At 37.6% G+C, this 22,447-nt stretch overlaps 1 protein-coding gene across 3 annotated transcripts in view; it reads left to right on the top strand.

Moving 5' to 3' along the window:
* Positions 1-22,447, top strand: part of LOC136850007 (uncharacterized) — a 142,804-nt gene that overhangs the window by 107,597 nt on the left and 12,760 nt on the right. For all 3 annotated transcript variants that reach the window (XM_067123556.1, XM_067123555.1, XM_067123554.1), the window contains exons 10-11: positions 15,163-15,352; positions 21,571-21,703. In XM_067123556.1, coding sequence (XP_066979657.1) covers positions 15,163-15,352; positions 21,571-21,703 — 323 coding nt within the window. The remainder of the gene's footprint in view (positions 1-15,162; positions 15,353-21,570; positions 21,704-22,447) is intronic.

Below are 22,447 nucleotides of genomic sequence, written 5' to 3'. Positions count from 1 at the left end.
AAATTAGTTTATGGCAACTTCTTTGGAAACTTCCCCCCTCCCTCTCTTACCTACATCCCTCCCACCCCCTCCCTCTTTTACCTACATCCCTCCCTCCCTCCCTCCCTCCACCCAGCCCTAGTTTGCCATGACTGTAAGAAACAGGAGTTTGCTGTGTGACTTTCTAGACTTTTTTTAATCTAAGCAATTATTGGTACTTGAGGAATCAAATTTTATTTCTTGTACTCATGTACTCATTCGATTGAACCGATCATATAATAATCTCTCTCTCTCTCTCTCTCTCTCTCTCTCTCTCTCTATATATATATATATATATATATATATATATATATATATATATATATATATATATATATATATATATATATATATATATATATATATATATATATATATATATATATATATATATATATATATATATATATATATATATATATATATATATATATATATATATATATATATATGTGTGTGTGTGTGTGTGTGTGTGTATGTATGTATGTATATATACATGTATATATATGTATATATACATATATAAATATACATTATATATTTGTGTATATATATATGTATATATATTTCAAATGGCGTGTATAGTCGAGGGATCGGAAGATATTTATGCACGTGTTCCCACGCAGAGGGAGAAAGAGAAATAGCAAATTTATCCATTTATCAATCTCTCCCACTTCCTCTTTGTCTTTCCCTTCCAGTTCTTTGACAATTTCCAGTAATGTTGTTTCTCTCTCTCTCTCTCTCTCTCTCTCTCTCTCTCTCTCTCTCTCTCTCTCTCTCTCTCCTTCCTAATTCCCATTACCAATTCTCAATATTCTTGTTGGAATCATCTCCTTCAAGTGATTCCTGTGAAAGCGTCTCTCTCTCTCTCTCTCTCTCTCTCTCTCTCTCTCTCTCTCTCTCTCTCTCTCTCTCTCTCTCTCTCTCTCTCCCCCCGTAGGTTGTTTATTCCAGTGCAGCCTCATTTTTTCGTCCTTCCCTTAGCCATTATTTTTGTTCCCCTTCCGTTATCTTTTAGGTGTTCTCCCACTCATATTTTCTTTCCTTTTTTTTTCTTTGTTTTACTTCATACTGGATATCCCTTCTCTCCGGGTAATCAGATTCGACCCTCCCCTCAACACCCCCGCCCCCCGCCCCCGCTACTCCTGGTTTGTTTACTGTGGTGTGTACATGTGGTCTTGCTGTTTCTTAAATACTGATGCTTTTGTTGTTTTTGTTTTTGTTATCACTTATGTTGGAAATACTTTTGAAGAAGTATTTATTATTATTATTATCATTATTTGCACTAGTTGCTATATTAGTGAACTTTTTTCTTCTTATCCTAGCTTGTAAATACCATTTTCACAGAGTATATTCAAGATAACTTTCAACCTCATTCGAAACACTCTCTCTCTCTCTCTCTCTCTCTCTCTCTCTCTCTCTCTCTCTCTCTCTCTCTCTCTCTCTCTCGTGTTAGGCAACAGCAGAGGGTTCCTTATCTCCCAATTTTCTCCAGAACGAAGGCATGATCCCCGAAAGATTCTGATTAGAAAATTTCATTAGTTATTTTTCTTCCTCGAGATCATGCCATCCCTAAATCATCTTCTTCTTCTTCTTCTTCTTCTTCTTCTTCTTCTTCTTCTTCTTCTTCTTCTTCTTCTTGGTCGTCGTCGTTGTTGTCTTCTTCTTCTTCTTCTTCTTCTTCTTCTTCTTCTTCTTCTTCTTCTTCTTCTGCCACCATTTCCTTACTTTCTCTTATACTGCTTTTCCTTCTGCGTCCTCCTTATTCCTATCCGATGTCTTGCTAATTCTGACCCACCCCCCTTCCTTTTTCCCCCTCCTCCTCCCCCCGTTCCTCTTCCTCTCCTTTCACCACCACCTTTTCCATCCCATCAGCCACCACTTCCCCTTCCTCCTGTCCCTCATCATGATCATCATATTCATTTCCTCTCTCCCTTCCTTCCTTCCTTGCTGGAGCTTTTAGCCTTTACCCAGACCCAATTTAAAAGGCATAAAGAAGTTGATAGAATGAGACAGACCTAATTAGCTTCCCAGTAGGCTCAGAGTGCGTTCTCGTGACTACGTATTTGCGTCTGCATTGCGTGTCCGCGTGCGTGCGTGCGTGCGTGCGTGCGTGGGTTTTTGCGTGATTTGAAGGAGGGCGATGAGAGAATGTCACGGATTTTGAGGAATTTGTTAATCGTGTGAATTAGGTGATTAGATTTTATTTACAGTCTTGGGTTTTAAGTATTGTTTTCTCAATTTTTTAAGATTAGTGGAAAACTACCATGCTTGATAATTATAAGGTATTTATGCTTTTGGGATTAGCTTATTTGTGTGTGCATTTTTTTTTCAAGATAAACTGAAACCGCCCATATGTGTACAGTAAGTTGTACTCCCTATAGTTCAAGATATGGCGAACTTATGATCGACGGTTGAAATTAGTTATTACAACCTTTGGTTTAGTTGTTGAGTATGTTTATGTGGGTGTACGTATTATATGTTCGATAACGTATTCCTCCATTATTGGTACACTTTAGTCACCCCTTCTCATATCACGTTATACCTGTAGGGTACGCCGTGCTTTTCCCTTTAAAAATGAAAATAGCACGCCAGCTTATTTTCATCTCGCCGCTCTCTCGAAAATATCACAACAAAAAATAGGAACACGTTGCGTACTTATTTAAATCCTTCATCAAAGATGGCGTCAGTAACCTAGATGTTGTGACGCCAGTTTTAGCAACCATAAATCAATGAGTCCTTTATCAAAGATCGGGTGCAGGGACGGTGGACAAACGCTGCTTTAATTCTTAAGGTTGTTCAGCATCCTGGAACCATTTTGTTACCACAAAAGTTGTTACCTCAGGTGATATTCACCTCTGTACCTGTACGATCAGTAATCAGATTTACTGGGTATTTATGATTTTCATATCTCTATTTTTTACTCTTCCCTCAAATGGGTTCTGGTCCGTGGAAATTAGCATTGAAATGGATGGTCTGTTAAACTGGTTCCATAGGGAGGTTTGCATATTTTTTTTAAAAGAGATGTTGAATAATAATAAATAGTAATTAATTACCGAAGTGAAAGGACTCCGGCTAATGGGAACGGTCAGATCAGGGAGAATGGACACAGACGAGAACTAGAACAAGATGGAAATTCGTGTGAAAAGTGCATAACATAGAGAAGGATGAAAGGAAATATCAGATGTCTTATCTTTGTGAAGAAAGGAGAACCTGGAGCGAGCGTTAGGTGCCCGATTTAGCACTGTATAGGAAAACTTCGTTTACTTATCAGTCGTGTAACCCACTTGAGGAAGAACTTGGAAAACCAGACGTATTTCGAGAAAAGAAAAGACCAGATTTATTCATCAGACGTATAAAGGGAAAACCTAAAGTATTCCTTGTAAAAAAAAAAATGTACTCATCAGATGTGTAAAAGTACATGCCTGACCTGCTCACCAAAAGGAGACAAGTAAATAATGCGCCGAAGTTTCTTCGGCGCAATCGAGTTTTCTGTACAGCGTATAGTGCTGTATGAAACTCCCAACCACGGCCCATGAAAGTCTCAGCCGCGGTCCATGAAACTTTCAGCCATTGCCCATTGGTGGCATGTGTTGTCGGCACCTGTAGCGGTGCCAGAACTTTAAACCTTAAGTCAAATAAAAAGTACTGAGGCTAGAGGGCTGCAATTTGGTATGTTTGATGATTGGAGGGTGGGTGATCAACATACCAATTTGCAGCCCTCTAGCCTCAGTTTTTTGAGATCTGTGGGCGGACAGAAAAAGTGCGGACGGACAGACAAAGCCATCTCGGTAGTTCTCGTTTACAGAAAATTAAAAACAGACTTCCTCTTCAGACGTCTATCCCCATAAATTGAAAACTTGATAAATTCATCAGACATCTTATTCCGTTATGGGGAAACGTGGTGTCTCATCAGACATCTAACTATAAAAAAAGACATTCGGCTTAACCCTCAGATGTGTAGCCGCATAAAGGGATTTTATGCATAATTTGTGTAGTTTCCCTGCTATGAAGAGACCCATACCTGTTTGTACTGTCATCTTTAAATGCCCTTTAATGATCGTGTCATACTTTAACCTAATTAATAATGATCATAATCTTATATTCAGCCTCTCCCCTCCACTTCTTTTATTGAAACATTCCTATTATCGTGCTTTTTTTAATCTCTGTTCTGTATCTTGAAGTTGTGTCTTTTACCCCTTACGCGTTCCCGACACTTTTGAGTTCTAATCTTACTCGACCCCTCCGGTTCTCCAGAATTATTCTTCTTTACTTTTATTTTTTCCCCCATCCCGTTATCATCTCTCCTCCCTGCCTCCCTCCTCGTCCATTCTTTTATTTCTTTTACGTTTATGGTTATTGCTGTCGTCATTTCCTCCCTTCATTTCTTTTTATGTCCGTCATTTTTCGTCTCTTTACCCCGGGATTTCATCTAATCTCTCAACTTTTTTCGTTTGCTTCATTTCATCAATTATTCTCTCTCTCTCTCTCTCTCTCTCTCTCTCTCTCTCTTGTACCTTTATTATTTTGGTAAATTTTATGTATGGTCGAAAAGACTCTTTCCTTTCACTGTCATTTCCCTCATTTTCGCTTTGCATTATTGCATTATCCTTCCTCTCTGTTTCATTTCTCTCATTTTTTCATTGTCCTGCATTGACATTTTCATTTTCTGGGGCTCTGTTTCATTTCCCTCATTTTCACTGGGGATTATCCTCACTCTCAAGCTTCATTTCCCTCATTTTCTCTAAGCATTGTCCTCACTCTGAAACTTCATTTCCCTCATTTTCATTTAGCATTGTCTTTTCTCCGCAGCTTCATTTCTTCATTTTCACTGGGCATTGTCCTTTCTCTCAGACTTCATTTCTCTCGTTTTACCTGGCATTGTCCTCACTCTCCAGCTTCATTTCCATCATTTTCACTGGGCATTGTCCTTTCTCTGCTGCTTCATTTCCCTCATTTTCACTGGGCTGTATTCTCATTCCAGCTTCATTTCCCTCATTTTCCTTGAACATTGTCCTCACTCGCCAGCTTCATTTCCCTCATTTTCCCTGAGCCTTGTCCTCACTCTCCAGCTTCATTTCCTTCATTTTCACTGGGCACTGTCCTCTCTCTGCTGCTTCATTTCCCTCGTTTTCACTGGGCTGTGTTCTCACTCTCCAGCTTCATTTCCCTCATTTACATTGGACATTGAACTCTCTCCAACATTTTTTTTTCTCTTTTCCGTTATGAAATGTCCTTTCTCTCTTCAGAGGCATTTTCTGCATTTACACTGCACATTGTCCTCATTCTCCAGCACCATCCCTCATTTACATTAAAATACTTTACATTCACTCTCCAACATCATTACCTTCATTTTCACTTGGTATTTTCCTCTCTCACCAGCATTCGTCTCCTCATTTCACTGGTCATTGTCCTCTCTTCAGCATCATTTCCCCTCACGTTCATTGGCATTTTCCTCTCTCTCTCTCTCTCTCTCTCTCTCTCTCTCTCTCTCTCTCTCTCTCTCTCTCTCTCCTCAGCATCATTTCATTTATTTTCACCTTACATTGTGATCTCTTCCCAGCACCATTTTCCTCATTCTGCAGCATCAGTTCCCGATAAAGAGAAAGAGGACAATACTGGACATTGTCCTTTTTCTGTATATCGGTACTCGCTTCTTTCGATGGTTCGTCTCCTATTCGTTTCTGATGTCTATTATTTATTCTTTCCTTGCTGTTGTCGCTTCCCCATGATCCTATCTTCGTTTACCCTCAATTCCTGATTGTACTCTGTTGTCTATTTCTTCCTCATTATGTTTATTTATCTGCATGGATGTCTGTCCTCCTAACTGTCAAGTCTGTCAGTGTGCCTGTCTGCTAAGTATCTCAAAAATCATTGATGGATTTCATATACATATTTGATAAGAAGTCCGTAGGATTATTTTATTTTTTGTTTTTTGTATCATTTTTCTTTTGTTTACCTTTCGTACTTAACATGTCTTTTCACTTTACGTGATCTTTTTTTATCCAGGTTTTCTCTCCTTTTTTTACCCTACTTTCTCCTCAGGTCTTCTTATTTCTTTATTTGTTTCTTTCTGTAGTTAAAGCATTTTTTGTTGTTTCCTGTCTTCGCTAACTATTTCCTGTGTTTATCATTTTATCTCTTTGTATTTATTGAATTTTTATTCATTTCTTCCATCTTTACTATTATGCTGTACTTGTTTCCTCTTGGTTTATTTATTTTGTTGTTGGCTTCTTATTTGCTTTTTCTTCACTTTCTTACCCTCATTAGCATGTTTTTATTCGTGTTGTTGTCTTATTCACTTTTTCCCCATTCCTTATCTTTATCAGTATTTCTTTTTATCCTGCTCCCCACGATTTTTCTTCGTACCCCCTAATCTCATTTATTATCTTGACCGCATTCTTCACTTATTCATTTAATTTATTTATCTTTTTTTTCATTCAGGTCATCCTGTTATTTATTTCGTCTCCTTGTTTTTCGTTAATATATTTCATCCTTCAAGATTTCGTCCCCTTATTTTTCGTCAGTATATTTCATTCTTCAAGTTATGTTCCGGCACCCTCCTTCGTACGTATTTGTCTTATTTTCCTCCTCGCGTAATTATTTCCTTTCCACCTTTTTCTTTCCTGCTTCTGTCTTTCCTCTCCATTTTGCTGCTTTTTTCCTACCCATTCCTTTCCTCTATGTCAGTATATTCCTCCTCCTTAAATATCCTTTCACCTTTATTTCCTCATCAATGTTTTCCTCGTTTTCCTTTCCTTTCCTGTGGCTATTATTCTCTTTCATTCATTTCTTCCTCCTCCCTCTCTCCGTTCCCTTCCTCCATCCTTAGCACATCCTAAGATGGGAAGGAGAGAAAGGATGGCTTAAGCTCCGTTTCTCTGCGTCAAATCCCCCTAAAGTAAATAGGATTCAGATAATAAGGGCGTGCACAGCTGCCGCTTTTCCCCGGAATCATCCTCTCTGGTAGGATTCTTATACGGGGATTCTCTCCCCATCCTTCCCCCAACCCCTTCTCTCTCTCTCTCTCTCTGTCTCTCTCTCTCTCCCTCTATTCGTCTTCTTTTTCTTATTCTTCTTCTGACTGATTTTGTTTCGGATTGTTATGATTGTTTCTACCGATTATTTTTGAAAATATTGTTTCTGGGTTGATTGTTATGAGAAATTTGTACTGTCTGTCTTCTTCTTCTTCTTCTTCTTTTCTTCTTCTTCTTCTTCTTCTTCTAACACGAAACAGTCAACAGATGCGGCATGGTGTTCTATTTCTGATAAAAGCTGTTGGCCTGTGTGTTGTTCACATTATTGGTTTTTTGCTTTGTTATTATTATTATCATCAATTCTGTTGCATTGAATTGTGTGTACAAAGAAAGAGAGAAAGTGTGTGTGTGTGTGTGTGTGTTTGTCACCCAAGGATTTGTCCTGCCGTTTGTGGGACTGCCTCCAGACGCAAACACGACTCCTTTCAGCCTATTGACGACGGATCGAGGACTGTACCTTTTGTTAACCATTCCGCGAGCTCACATGTGACGCTGAAGGGTATGTCAGATGAATGCGTTTCATAGCATACTTCAGCATATTAAAAGTATTAAATTGTTTGTTGGGAGGGTATCGCAATATGACACTATACACTGGTCCTAAAGCACTGTACTTTTCCCTGCGTGTGCGATTATGTTGAGTAAACGGCAAGGTGTTTCCAAGGTACTTAGTTTACAGTGCAGTCAAGGTTGTCATCAGTTACTCAGCTTTGTTGTTTTAGAAAGTCACTTGCAGACACTTAATTTTATTGTTTCCTTACCTCATGATGTTCTTCATACGTGCTCGGAACTTATAAATGCATTCAGATCCATCCTTTTTGTAAAACATACACTTTCACCTCTTTCTGTACCATTATTTTATTGGTCCTTCAGTTCTGTGGTATTGCATATGATGTTGGCATCCAAATGCCAGATTAGTCAGCCCTTTTCAGTTTTGCATAGTCATGCCCTGTCTGATTGACATTTTCTCATAAACTTGAAACTTTGTTTTTTTTTTCTACACTTTCACCCAGCTTCCTCCAACAAATTCCAGATACCATTTCTTTCAATTATCGTTAAGCTTATTGGCCCGAAAAATTCTTTCATTCTGATTTCCTTTCACCTCAAAGAACATATAACTAATATTTTTCACTCTCATTTTTGCTCTAAACATGCCTCTGTTAGTTAAGACCAGCCTATCAAGTCCCATACAATGTCTAGTTTCGACTAAGCAGGTTTATAGGCCCTTTTCTTAAGGTGGACTCCCTCAGGGCAAGGTGGTAAGGTCTTCAAGGGACCAGGTTGCCTGTTGTTGACCTCCGCACTCTGCCCAACAAACTAAGACGTAATTAAATAATTAATCAATTATTAACGAAAGTGTTTACAGTAATGTACAAATATATAGGACATATATAAATGTTACAATAATAAGACAATCACCTATCAAGGGGTAAAATCTAAATAACTATCACAATCGTCCATTATTATACAAAATTACATCATTTATGTACATAACCATTAAAGCAAAATACAACAGTTGAGACTACATTCCCAAGTGCCTTTTGCTTGCCTTTGCTTGCTGTGTATGAATTTTACATTCTGCAAAGCGCAGAGCCCCAGTCATTCGTTCTGGTGGCTCCCAGGTCCTCTGTTTCCCATCAGTGCTCACCTGACTCTTGTGGTCTGATAGCTGGACTTTAAGAGTTTATTTTTTGGGATGACATCGCAAGGCTACACTAGTAGCATATGACAGGCTCTAATCTAAATCATTTTTCCCAGAAGGCTTACCACAGTCACAATCGACCTCCCTTTGACCTTTGTTAGTTCCATTACAGGTACTTTTGAAGACATTCAATCATCTGCCTTCAAAAACAGTCACTAATCAGCGCCGGTTCCAATCAGCATAAATTCTGTATCATACAAATGCACACAGATTCTCCCCCCTATATTTTCCATTACAAATCAGGTGTCCCAGTTTATCTTACTGTTCCGTCCGCCTCATGTTTCATGTACGGGTATCATCTCTGCCTCATCAAAGAAAACAATTAAACCTTACAGTTGAATACTTCATATAAATTTCTCCACTTCCCCATCTCTCCTTTCCCATTTGCCTACCATTCGTTTTTCCTCTCATGTGCCTCGTCCTCGTCCTCGTCCTCGTCCTCCTTTCAGCACGAGGCCTATTTCACGCGAAGCTAGTTAGGAGGTTAACGAGATAACCCTCTGTCATAGCGACGGTAGTCCAGGGTTAACGCAAGGGAGAATGACCCTTAGAGTGAAGCTTTGTTCCAGGCCCCACAGTGTCGGTGGTATTGTTGACGCTTTCTGGTGGTTTGTCTGTTCCTCTGTGGCGTCTGTGACTGGTTTTCTGATCTGCTCGATCTGTTTATTCCGTTCTTTGTTTATTTGTTTCTGCCTTTCCAAAAAAATATTTAAAAACGTTAATGATAGATTTGCATAATATTTTGTGTGGAGGTAGGCCTATAAGTTATGTTAAGTGTACCTTAGTTTAACCAGACCACTGAGCTGATTAACAGCTCTCCTAGGTCTGCAGGTCATGGAACTCGGCGCTGAATGACCTAATAGGTCCCAGCGCTTGGCTTTTGGCCTAAATTCTATATTCTGTTCTCTTCTGTAGAACTGTTTAATTTTTATATGTTTTTTAAGAGGTCACGTTGGCGGAAGTATGCGCTCGCCAGATGCTGTCTGCTCTAGTTTAGCAATTTACCAGAAACTCATTTAGCAACCCCGCCGCATCTCATTTTTCCAGCTGGTATGTTTAATAAGTTATTAAGGTAATTTATATGTATAATTACCTGAAAAATTAATATATATATAATTAACAGCAACAGTTGCGATGTGTAATCGCGAAGCCTCCAAATAATTTGTTCAGGTCGAGATGGAAATATCGGCTGCAGCAGTATTAGTTATTACTGTTGTTGTATTCACGCAGTCCTTTTTATATTTTATTTAAAAGAACCAAAGAAGTGAGAAGTTCATTTGCGCAGGTTGAAAGAAAACAAAAAGTTCTGCTAACACCAAAACGGATCGCCGCACGTAGAGAGTTAAAGCAAAATAAAGAGAAGCAGAATGGAAAAGTTCAAACTTCAAGAAAAGTCAAGACATTCAGTATAATCATAGTGCTCCGTAGGGGGGTAGTGCCGTTAATGCGCCTCACGCGGTGCACCGTAGGCAATCAGAAATCAGACTAGAATGGAGCACAGTAGTAAATTATTCTTTAAAAATAAATAATAATCAGTAAATCAATGATCTTTAAATTTTATATGAAAGCAAAATAGCAAATAATTAAACACGAAATTAAAATCAAAGAACAAAGCTACTAAGCATAATGACACTTTCAGAAAAAAAAAAAAAAACTATCTAGGGCTCTTCGCAGCGTCCATTCGGCCCCTAGCTGCAACCCCTTTCATTCTTTTTACTGTACCTCCATTCATATTCTCTTTCCTCCATCTTATTTTTCACGGGAGCTTATGTAAGACTTAATTCCCACAGGGGTCTTTCGTCAGGCGTCGAAAAATAACAAAGCCTTAGGAGGAGCCCATTTCCAAGGCGACTTCTCGATATCTATTACTCGTCGTTCATCGGGAGTTAGAGAAAAGAAAATACGATTATGTGGATTTTGGGGGTCTAATTAGGGACGCCTCCGGGAATTGGTATTTTTCTCCCGGACCGAATTAAAAGAAAATTATGGAAGGATAATATTTTCGAGTTGGACCTTTTTCTTTGGGGTATATGCAGTATATAAAATATATATATATATATATATATATATATATATATATATATATATATATATATATATATATATATATATATATATATATATATATATATATACATATATATATTATGAGAACCAGGAGATACAGAATCATTGAGAGAATTCAACAGCTGCAAAATGTCGAAGTAAAATTTCTATTAAGCCTAAGTGTATTCTTCAGTGTGAACATATTATGTATAATAGTCCAGATATTTTTATGTTAAATAACTATATAAACAGTGAGAACGTAAGTCCATTTTCTTCCTTGCAAAGTCACAAGTCTGTATTAACCTTTCAGGTAATAATTACCTTTTAGGTGATATTTGCCTTTTAGGTCAAATTTCCCTTTTAGGTAATGTTTACCTTTTAGGTAATATTTACCTTTTAGGTCAAATTTCCCTATTAGGTAATATTTACCTTTTAGGTAAAATATACCGTTTAGGTAATATTTACCTTTTAGGTAAAATATACCGTTTAGGTAATATTTACCTTTTAGGCAATATTTACTTTTAGATCAAATTTACCTTTTAGGTAATGTTTACCTTTTAGGTAATATTTACCTTTTAGGTCAAATTTCCCTTTTAAGTAATGTTACCTTTTAGGTAAAATATACTGTTTAGGTAATATTTACCTTTTAGGTAATATTTATCTTTTAAGTCAAATTTACCATTTAGATCAAATTTACCATTTAGGTCAAATTTCCCTTTTCGGTAATATTTACCTTTTAGGTAATATTTACCTTTCAGGTCAAATTTACCTTTTAGGTCACATTTCCTTTTTAGGTAATCTATACCTTTTAGGTCACATTTCCTTTTTAGGTAATCTATACCTTTTAGGTCAGTTTTCCCTTTTAGGTAGCCTAATGTTTACCTTTAAGGTAAAATTTCCCTTTTAGGTAATATTTACCTTTTGGGTAAAATTTTCCTTTCAGGTAAGATTTACCTTTTGAGTATAATTTTCCTTTGAGGTAAAATTTACCGTTTAGGTAATATTTACCTTTTAGGTGATATTTACCTTTTAGGTAATATTTCCCTTTTAGGTAATATTTACCTTTCAGGTGATATTTACCTTTCAGGCAACCTCTTTCCCTTGGTGGTGTTGTCCAGTCGTGCCAGTGTCCCGTGGAATGCCAAGGTATTTAGCGTTTAATTATCAGCGCATAAAACCAGAGGAAGATATTTTGTGGTGCGGTGTAGCTGTGAGATTGGAAGCTGGAGATAACCCTCTGGCCATTAGCAGTAAATACTGCAATAAATCCGAATGGCTGAGCGAATACATGTGTATCTGAGGTCGCCGTAATGGAGAGCGTATAAAAGCAAAATCATCTTGATAAAGGTCGCTCTGCGTCATTTGCCGTCAATTCAAATGCAGACTTCTTCTTTTTTTTTTTTCATTGTTGTCAGGTGTTGCTGTTCGGTTTTGATTTTGCAGACTTCAGGCAGTTCTTCTTTTTTCCTCACGGATGAGCTTACTTCTCAGTGAGGACTCCATTGCTAGATAGTTTTTTTTATCTCATTTGAGTTTGATTTATATATCAAATATCAGACATCTTATATATATATATATATATAATATATATTTATATATATATATATATATATATATATATATATATATATATATATATATATATATATATATATATATATATATATATATATATATATATATATATATATAAGTTATATATACTCTTACATATGTGTGTGTATATGTACACCAACAGAAAATTGATATGATAAATAAAATGAGATTTAAGTTGCAATACACTGTAGATTCTTAGATAGAAGAAATAAGAAGTATTTCCACTCAAACTTTGCGTGATTTATTTTTTCATTCTGGCCTTTAGAACATCATAACTCTTACTTTATAACCAATGGTTTTATTGATGTTCTCATATGACTGAGATTTTCTCTCATAGGTTTTAATGGGTAACATTTTGTCTAGTTTGTATCATACCTGTTTGCAGAACAGCTCAAATTCCTCCAGTTTTGTCGTACTTGCTTTGAGTATATCACCACGGAAGCGAGAATTAAATTTTATTTTTTTAAAGATGTTATAGTTTTGGGCTTACTTTTAGTTTTCTGTAAAAGAAAACTATTGTGCCGGCTTTGTCTGTCCGTCCGCTCTTTATTCTGTCCGCACTTTTTCTGCCCGCCCTCAGAGCTTAAAAACTACTGAGGCTGCAAATTGCTATCTTGATCATCCACCCTCCAGTCATCAAACATACCAAATTGCAGCCCTGTAGCTTCAGTAGTTTTTATTTTTTTTAAGGTTAAAGTTAGCCATAATCGTGCATCTGGCAAGATATAGGGCAGGCCACCACCGGGCCATGGTTGATGGGCCGCGGCTCATACAGCATTATACCGAGGTCACCGAAAGGTAGATCTATTTTCGGTGACCTTATTATACGTACGCTGTAGCGACTGCACAGAAAATTCATTTCTTCGGCGCAGTTTTTGCTTATTTTTGTTGTTTTTGTAATTTCATTAATGTTGTTTCGGAATTGAGCTCACTGGAATGGAAGAAAGAATTAGCTTCTCATTTTCTGTTATCTTTTTCCTTTCCTAGCATTAATTTTTCATTTGTTTCATATTAATTGTTTTCTGAGTATTCTACTTTCTGAAAGAGACAGAAGTAGCTTCATAATTTTATTTTGTCGTTTTGTGATCATAGCTTTACTCTTTATTTATTTATTTTTTTTTTTGAGTTTTGAGAAGACATAAACAGGTATGGTATAATGATATTGTTTTCGATTTTTATATATTTTCCATACTAAATTGATTTTTTATTTTACATTTTCTTTACAACATTTCTTAGTTTTAGTCTTGAGTCTGTACTGTTATGAAAGATTCATCTCTTTATTTTTTAAAAATAATTTTGCGTTTTATACTTCCATTTTTATCATATATTATCATTGCCTTCCTCTTGAATCAACACGCTCTGCACTGAGAGAAAGAGGTAGCATTTATTGGCCGCCCAAAATGAAAACTTTCCCGACGAAAAACCAATCAAATGGGGAAACAAAAGCCACCAATTCTTTGGGTTTGGTTTAATGGTCGGGACTTCAGGTCCCAACTTTGTTCATATACCCTGCCAGCAATTTTTTTTTTCTAGGCGTTTTCCTTTTTATTAGTTTTCTGTAAAAGAAAACTATTGTGCCGGCTTTGTCTGTCCGTCCGCACTTTTTCTCTCTGCCCTCAGACCTTAAAATCTACTAAGGCTAGAGGGCTGCAAATTGATATGTTGGTCATCCACCCTCCAGTCATCAAACATACCAAATTGCAGCCCTCAAGCCTGAGTAGTTTTTATTTTATTTAAGATTAAAGTTAGCCCTGATCGTGCATCTGGCGGCTATATAGGATATGCTACCACCGGGCCGTAATTAAAGTTTCATGGGCCGCGGCTTATACAGCATTATACCGACACCACGGAAAGATAGATCTATATTCGGTGGCCTTGATTATACGCTGTAGCGGCTGTACAGAAAACTCGATTGCACAGAAGAAACTTCGGCGCATTTTTTACTTGTTTCTGAGGTTATTTTTTTTTCTCTGTGAGGGATAATAGTGTGTTATTTAGATGAGAAGAAAGATTGTCAATTTTTTTTTTTTTTTTTTTTTGCCTGGTGCGGTGTTTTAAATCCTTAAAGGCATAGTACTTTAAGATATAATGTTAGAATTTTTTAAGTAAAATTTGTATCCCTTTTTCTGAGTTTTATCCACTTCAGATTTTCCATAATCGTTTTGCCTGTGTTGTAATCTGTGTGAAATTATAATATGTGAAATTATAATTCCCAAGCCACAGCCTCTTTTATATTAATTTCAATCTAGTATTTTTTTCTTATTTAGCTTAGCTTCAATTTTATGTTAATTTATAAATGGACTCAAAATATTCAAGTTATTTGTTCTTCACTTGTCATATTTTCATGTTAGTTGTGCTTGAATTACATTTCTGAATTTTTTTTTTTATGTAGCAAATGCAGATTTCCTTTTCATTGAATTTTATTTTCTGTGATTTCCCCATATCAGTTATCATTGCCTTCCACTTCCTATCTAACCATGCAAGAACACCTTTTCAGCTAATTCTGAAACAAACCTTTAGACCTTCCAAGCAGAATAACACTGCATTAAAACTCCTGTCCTGAGACGCCATTTCCTTCTCTAACCTTAAAGCTCCCACGTCGTAAAACGACTCTCTCGCCCTAAACCTGGCGAATTTCTTTTCGTGAATGCGGAAGGAGAAGCAGAGGAGGAGGAGGAGGAGGAGGAGGATGAGGAAGAAGTAGAAGAGGAAGGAGGGAGAAGAAGAAGGAGAAGGAGACATCTCACCCATCATTTTTCATTGCAGGATAGTGAATGACACCTGGCCTCATCGACCTCAGGTGTTGGAGGTGGAGGTGTACCACTCCCGCACTCTCCTCCACTCGGCAGTCCATCTCTACGCGGAGAGTGCATCTGGGAGACATCTGGTGGCCATTTCGCACACTGTCGACAACTCCACCATCCCCACACCTCAGGATTTGGCTTTTACCAATGACGTAAGAGAAAGAAGAGAGAGAGAGAAAGTGTGTGTGTCTGTGTGCGTATGTGTGTGTGTGTGTGAAAGAGAGAGAGAGAAATGAAAAAATGTTGTGGGTTTTTCATCCTCCCCATTCGGACCTCATAGATACGCCTGTACAGGGAAGCTCGCTAACAGAGCTATGTGCATGACTTATTAATTGATATTTAGGCTTGCGAACTGAAGCGCCGAATATTTTTGGAGGCTCAGTATTGATTACATGACGAATATGTTTGACTTCTGCATTTTTGAAATATAATTGCATAGGTGTACTTCATGGAATTTTAATCTCGATAAAGGGTTTTTTTCCATGCTGTGAATTAACGCTTGATTAATTTTCAGTACTGTGATAGTTCATGATTTTTGAGCGGTTTGTCAAAATATAATCTGAAATAAGTGTTTGTTTAAATTCATGTATTACAAATCAGGAGTTCCCCATTTTGCGTGTTAACAGTGGGAAATTGTTTCCTTTGAATTTCCCGTTTATGTTGCTTTTTTTCTTAATTCTTCTTTCATTCTTTCCTTCATATTTGATCTTTTATGACTTTGGTATTGAAAACCTTTCTCCTCCTCCTCCTCCTCCTCCTCCTCCTCCTCAGTACCTATTTTTTCTTGTTTACCTTCAGTTATTAATTCCAGATTTTCCGTTTTTCTTTTTATGACATGTTTTTTCCTTACAATGACCCCTTACTTGGATACATATACTCAAGGCCTAGAGAAAGAGAAGGTCTGCTCACTTCCCCCCAAATCCCCCTTGTAGGCTGAGCTTAGTCTACCTTCTTATTGCAAGTACCTCTAAGATACGTCATCGCCTACGTAGTTGCCCCAGGCGGGAGGAGACTCCACCCAATTGGATAAACTTTGCCTCTCTTGTCCTTGCATATACTGGTACTAGAGTTGATACTTTGTATTGTAAGTCGTATTCAAATACTCCATCTCGACGCCTAGAAGAGTTAGTGGATAGATAACAGTTGAGAAAAACACGAGATACAGCAGGATACGCAAATGGAAACTTTCAGGAGTGAGGTTAATGCCGTCAGTGCACCTCACGCATTACTTAAGGTTCTGTGCAGCGTCCCTTCGGCCCCTAGCTGCAACCCCTTTCATTCCTTTTGCTGTTACCTCTGCTCATATTCTCTGTCTTCCATCTTTTTTTCCACTCTCTGCCAACGGTTGTTTCATGGTGCAACTGCGAGGTTTTCCTCCTGTTACACCTGTTAAACCTCTGTACTCTCTGTTACCCTTTCAAAGCTGAATGGCCTCATAGGTCCCAGCGCTTGGCCTTTGGCCTAAATTTTATAGTCCAGTTGCAGTTCCAGAAGTTGACAAATAAGTTATAACAAGGTCAAGGCCAAATGAAGTCAAGAGCATATAAATCAAGTTACATAGATTCCAGCTAGTTCATAATCAACATAAATCAGGTTCCATGTAGGTCATAATCTAGAAGTATGCAAAATAGGTCATAGTATTCAGGAGGACAGGTCATATTAGACGCGTCAGGTAGGTCATAATGTGGGAGAATACTACACATTTTGCTGTTTACCAAGATCGGAATCTAGGTACATACTGTCTAGATATACTATCTAGAATGATTTTATCTATAAAAGTGAAAATTAGGCTTGTTCATGGTATCCTCTCTAGCTCCTGTTTTTCATCTCTGCTTTTCCCATTGTTCACAATTTCATTCCCATTGTTCATAATTTTCTTTCCATTGTTCACAATTCCTTTCCCATTGCTCATAATTTTCTTCCCATGGTTCGTAAATTTCTTCCCATTGTTCATGATTTCCTTCCCATCGTTCTCCCATTGTCCATGATTTTTCCAAGTGTTCATGATTTTTCCCATTGTTCAGGATTTATCCCACTGTTCACGATTTTTCCATTGTTCATGATTTTTCCCATTGTTCATGAATTTTCCCATTGTTCATGATTACTCACATTGTCCATGATTTTTCAGGTTGTTCATGATTTTTCCAATTATTCAGGATTTATCTCATTGTTCCTGATTTTTCCAATTGTTCAGGATTTATCGCATTGTTCGTGATTTTTCCAATTGTTCAGGATTAATCCCATTGTTCATGATTTTTCCAATTGTTCAGAATTTATCACATTCATGATTTTTCCATGTTCATGATTCCTCCCATTGTCCATGATTTTTCCAATTGTGCATGATTTTTCCCATTGTTCATGAGTTCACTCCCTCCACATATCACATTTTTCCTCTGGGCCTCTTCATATTATACATACATTTTACCCTCATATCCTAAAGCCCTTTAGACTGAAATCGATATTGTCACCGAACCCTCTTTCACCAGTCTCCTATTAACATTCTCTCTCTCTCTCTCTCTCTCTCTCTCTCTTTGTTACGTCACTTACACTAAACTAACGTGCTATGTCAAAAAATGAATTAAAAAAATGGAAAATTGGTAGGGGATTATTGTAGATTATACTGGATTACTCGGGATTGAAATGTGGTTCTGGCAGTGCCAGTGAATGAATGGGAAATCATTCGCCGTCGGAATTGATAAATCCTACAACATAAGCGAAAGAATTGATGATATCGGCGAATTTGCATATTTTAAGACCGCCGGCGATCACCCACTGCTGAAGCGTTTTGCGTATGTAGGTAGCTGCTTTTCGCTAAAAGCAAAATCTGTAAGTGATAGAAAATGTTTAAGGATGACATATTTTTCTGTCAGATAATTACATTCAGGTGGCCTAGATAAACAAAAGTGTGTTTGCTTGCGCGCGCGCGCGTGCGTGTGTGTGGGGGGGCGGGGGAGGGGGGGATGCGAATTCTACATGTTACAGAAAAGCGTTAAAAGATATTGATTTGAGTTCTTATGGAATGGAAGATTTCAAAATGTTTGCTCTTAGCAAAATTGAGACAAAGAAAAATCTACAAGGCTAACTAATTTCTGTCTCAGATGACTGCTTGCAGTTGCTCTTAAGGAGGTGGGGTGAGGATTCCAGTAGTGACAGATTTAAAAAGAAAGAAAAGTTTTACTTGCGAGAAAAGTGTTGAATGATCTCAACTTTTGTACATATGATCGGTTTTTGCCCTTTAAAAAAAAAAAAAAATACGTTGTCAAAGCTCTCAATACTTTACTTTTTAACCCATGGTTAAGTGTGTAAACAAGCAACTACCATTAGCGGAGGAAAAAAATCACCATGTAACAGAAAAATATTCGAAGACCTCGGTTTGTTAACGCGTTATAGGAAACGTGTAGCCTCCTTAGCCCCCACCCCCAACCCCACCCCCCCAAAAAAAAAGAGATCTACAGAACATATTATGCAGAAAAGAGTTAACAAATCTCAATTTTTGCACACATGACAGATAATTGGTTAAATATATATAAAAAAGATTGGCCAAAAAGCATCCGTAAATTAATTAGTCCCAGAAAAATGCACGTGCACAAAAATCTCAATACTTTTTACAGTAGTAATAAAATTTTGCATGAAAGAAAAATCTTTTTTTAGAGAGTAACTTCTTCAACATATTTTTACTAATGACAAGAAAATTTTCAAAGAGTAATTACCTTTTGGTGAAGATAGACGGTGTAGTAACATGGGCTTTCATCTTTATAGAACTGTAATAAATGAAGAGTAACGGTGTACTAAACGGTAAAATTAATGATCAGTTTTAAGAACGCGTGACCTCAGGCCTGTTCGGTTCACTGACCTTTTTTTTATTTTTTATATTTTATATTAATTCCGGTCTGGGCAAGATCTGAGTATGCTCTAGAAATATATAAATTTCAACAACATTCACAGTTGGTTTAGCCAAGAAAATCTTTTTTATCAGTCACTGGTATTAGGTAAACGAAGGTAACTTTTTAATAGGACAAAATTCACCGGTTTAATATCAGCGTGGAATATTTCGTTGTTCTGTCACCAGGTTACATAATCTATAATCTCTAAATATACGCAGATTGCTTTGTGTTACGCTCTACTTTACATTTTTTTTGTCTCATGTACAGATTGAAAGTAATTTTGTTCAGTAGCTCAAGTTATTGTAATGGTCTGCAAAGCGTAAATCAAGTTCATAATGCAAATAAGATCGTTGTGAGGAAAAGAATCCATTACGATTTAATTTTCGCAATTGCTCTCTCTCTCTCTCTCTCTCTCTCTCTCTCTCTCTCTCTCTCTCTCTCTCTCTCTCTCTCTCTCTCTCTCACATCTTTTTACAACCTGGTGGTGTATGTAAATTGACCCCATCCCCTTAAAAATATATATTGCTCTCTCTCTCTCTCTCTCTCTCTCTCTCTCTCTCTCTCTCTCTCTCTCTCTCTCTCTCTCTCTCTCTCTCTCACAAACATCTTTTATAACCTGGCGGTACATGCAAAATGACCCCCATCCCCTTAACAATATTTATTGCTCTCTCTCTCTCTCTCTCTCTCTCTCTCTCTCTCTCTCTCTCTCTCTCTCTCTCTCTCTCTCATCTTCTATAACTCGCCGCAGCTTGCGAAATAGCCTCCGTCCCCCTTCATATTTATCGCCTCGTCATATTCGCTGAAGAATGATGCAGAGCGAATGAATCCAGAGAAAACGATCGCAGACACTCAATTTGATCTCAGCCGGATGGTTTACGTCACAGACGAATTGCAACAATCGCCAAACCTCGCCAGGTGCCAGAATTACGTCATGGTTATTAGGCGTACGTAGAAAAAAAAACGGAAGTCCTTAGCGTCTAATTCCAGGTAGCGCTGATTGTGAATGATTGGGGGGTTGGATGATGTGTTTCTTTTAGGTGATGAATATTGCAAAAATTACTTTATCTCTCTCTCTCTCTCTCTCTCTCTCTCTCTCTCTCTCTCTCTCTCTCTCTCTCTCTCTCTCTCTCTTACAATTCCACTTTTTCTTGATTATATTTTCCATGCTTTTTTCTTTTTTCTATTTTTTTCAGTGTCACTCCTCCCTATTTCCCTCTTCTCCTTCTGTTACTATTATTTGTTCGCTCCCACCGTCTCTCTCTCTCTCTCTCTCTCTCTCTCTCTCTGAGCATCTTACCGTTCCACTTTTTTGTTATATTTTTCGCACTTTTCTCTTTATTTTACTTTTTTCAGTCTATTTTTCCATATTTCCCTCTGCTCCTTTTGTTATTTTTATTCGTTAGCTCTTGCTCGCTCTTAATCTTCTCCTCCAACTCTCTTATTCTTTCGCAAATTTTTCTTACTCTCCCATTCGTACTCATTATGCTTTTACTCATCTAACCCCCACCAGCCCTCGACTCATCATGCTTTCACTCTTACGCATCTACCACCACTCCTGCATTCTTACACTCTTTGACTCCTGCTACCCCTGTACTGTTACAGTCTTTGACTTCTTCCACTCCTGTATTCTTACATTCTCTGACTTCTCCCCTCTTGTACTCTTACATTCTTTGCCTCTTTCCACTCCAGTGCTCTTACATTCTCTGACTCCTGCCACTCCTGTACTCTTAAATTCTTTGACTCCTCCCATTCCTGTACTCTTACATTCTTTGGCTCCACCCATTACTGCACTCTTACATTCTTTGACTCCTACTTTCTTAGACTCCTCCCACTCCTGTATTCTTACATCCTCTGACTCCTTCCACTCCTGTACTCTTACATTCTTTGATTCCTGCCACTCCTGTACTCTTACATTCTTTGACTCCTGCCACTCCTGTACTCTTACATTCTTTGACTCCTGCCACTCCTGTACTCTTATATTCTTTGACTCCTGCCACTCCTGTACTCTTGCATTCTTTGACTCCTGCCACTCCTGTACTCTTACATTTTCTTTGACTCCTGCCACTCCTGCACTCTTACATTCTTTGGCTCCTGCCACTCCTGTACTCTCAATTTTTTTTTTTACTCCTGCCACTCCTGTACTCTCAATTTTTTTTTTTACTCCTGCCACTCCTGTACTCTTACATTCTTTGACTCCTGCCACTCCTGTGCTCTTACTTTTTCTTTGACTCCTGCCACTCCTGTGCTCTTACATTTTCTTTGACTCCTGCCACTCCTGTACTCTTACATTCTTTGGCTCCTGTTTTCTTAGACTTCTGCCACTCTTGACTCTTACATTCTTTGCCTCCTCCCACTCTGTATTTTTACATTCTTTGACTCCTCCCACTCCAGTGCTCTTACATTCTTTGCCTCCTCCCACTCCTGTATTCTTACATTCTTTGACTCCTCCCACTCCAGTGCTCTTACATTCTTTGACTCTTCCGCAGGGAGGACACAACTTCCGCACTATATCCCTGAATCCACGCCGAGGGGAAAGAGCCATGGTGATTAAGACCCATGACGGAGATTGGGCGCTGGTCACAGCCGAATGGGCGGGTCTATATAATGGTATTCCTTCAGGTAAGTTATGAACAACTTCTGTCGCAGTTTTCAGGTCATATGAATTACTGTTGTTATTATTATTATAATTAACCTTTTAGCATCGTTAAAAAGTCACCATTCTCTAGCCTTTTAGTCATGAGTTAATGTACTAACCTTTTCGTAAAATATATAGTCTTATATTTGTAACTTAGTGTTTTATATGTACTGTATATATATATTCATATGTATATTAAGTCATATGTATTAACCTTTTAGCCTTATTTGCGAGGATTTATAAGTAATGGTATTTTAGCCTTGCATATAAAGAGAGTCAGAAGTATTTACCTTTTAGCGTTATAATTAGTCAATGATGAACCTTTTAGTCTTTTTCAAATAAAGTCACTGGATACTAGCCTTTTAGAAAAGGGAATCATTAGTAGATCAGACCTCTTAGAATTAATACTTTGGGGTGAGTTCCCAAAGAGGTCTACAGTAAATAGAAATACGTTTTAGTTTGTAAATATCTTTAGAATACCCTTGATAATGAAGGCGAAAAACCGCAAGTCTTGAAAGAAGATTCAGCTCTTTGTCAAAGAAGATGCTTTACGACAGTCTAGGTTACGCCATAAACGCACTAAACTTAAAACGTAATTAGCTCAGATTAAAATTCTTGCATACAGGGACGTGGAAACAGTCATTTATCTATCCGTTAATCTATTCACACTGAATTAAATCGCGCTGCTTTACAGATAACACCTTATTTGTCAAGTGTTTTGCATTTGT

This window comes from Macrobrachium rosenbergii, chromosome 21, assembly GCF_040412425.1.
Source record: "Macrobrachium rosenbergii isolate ZJJX-2024 chromosome 21, ASM4041242v1, whole genome shotgun sequence".
Lineage (NCBI taxonomy): Eukaryota > Metazoa > Arthropoda > Malacostraca > Decapoda > Palaemonidae > Macrobrachium > Macrobrachium rosenbergii.
This window is presented reverse-complemented; position numbering and strand designations above follow the sequence as displayed.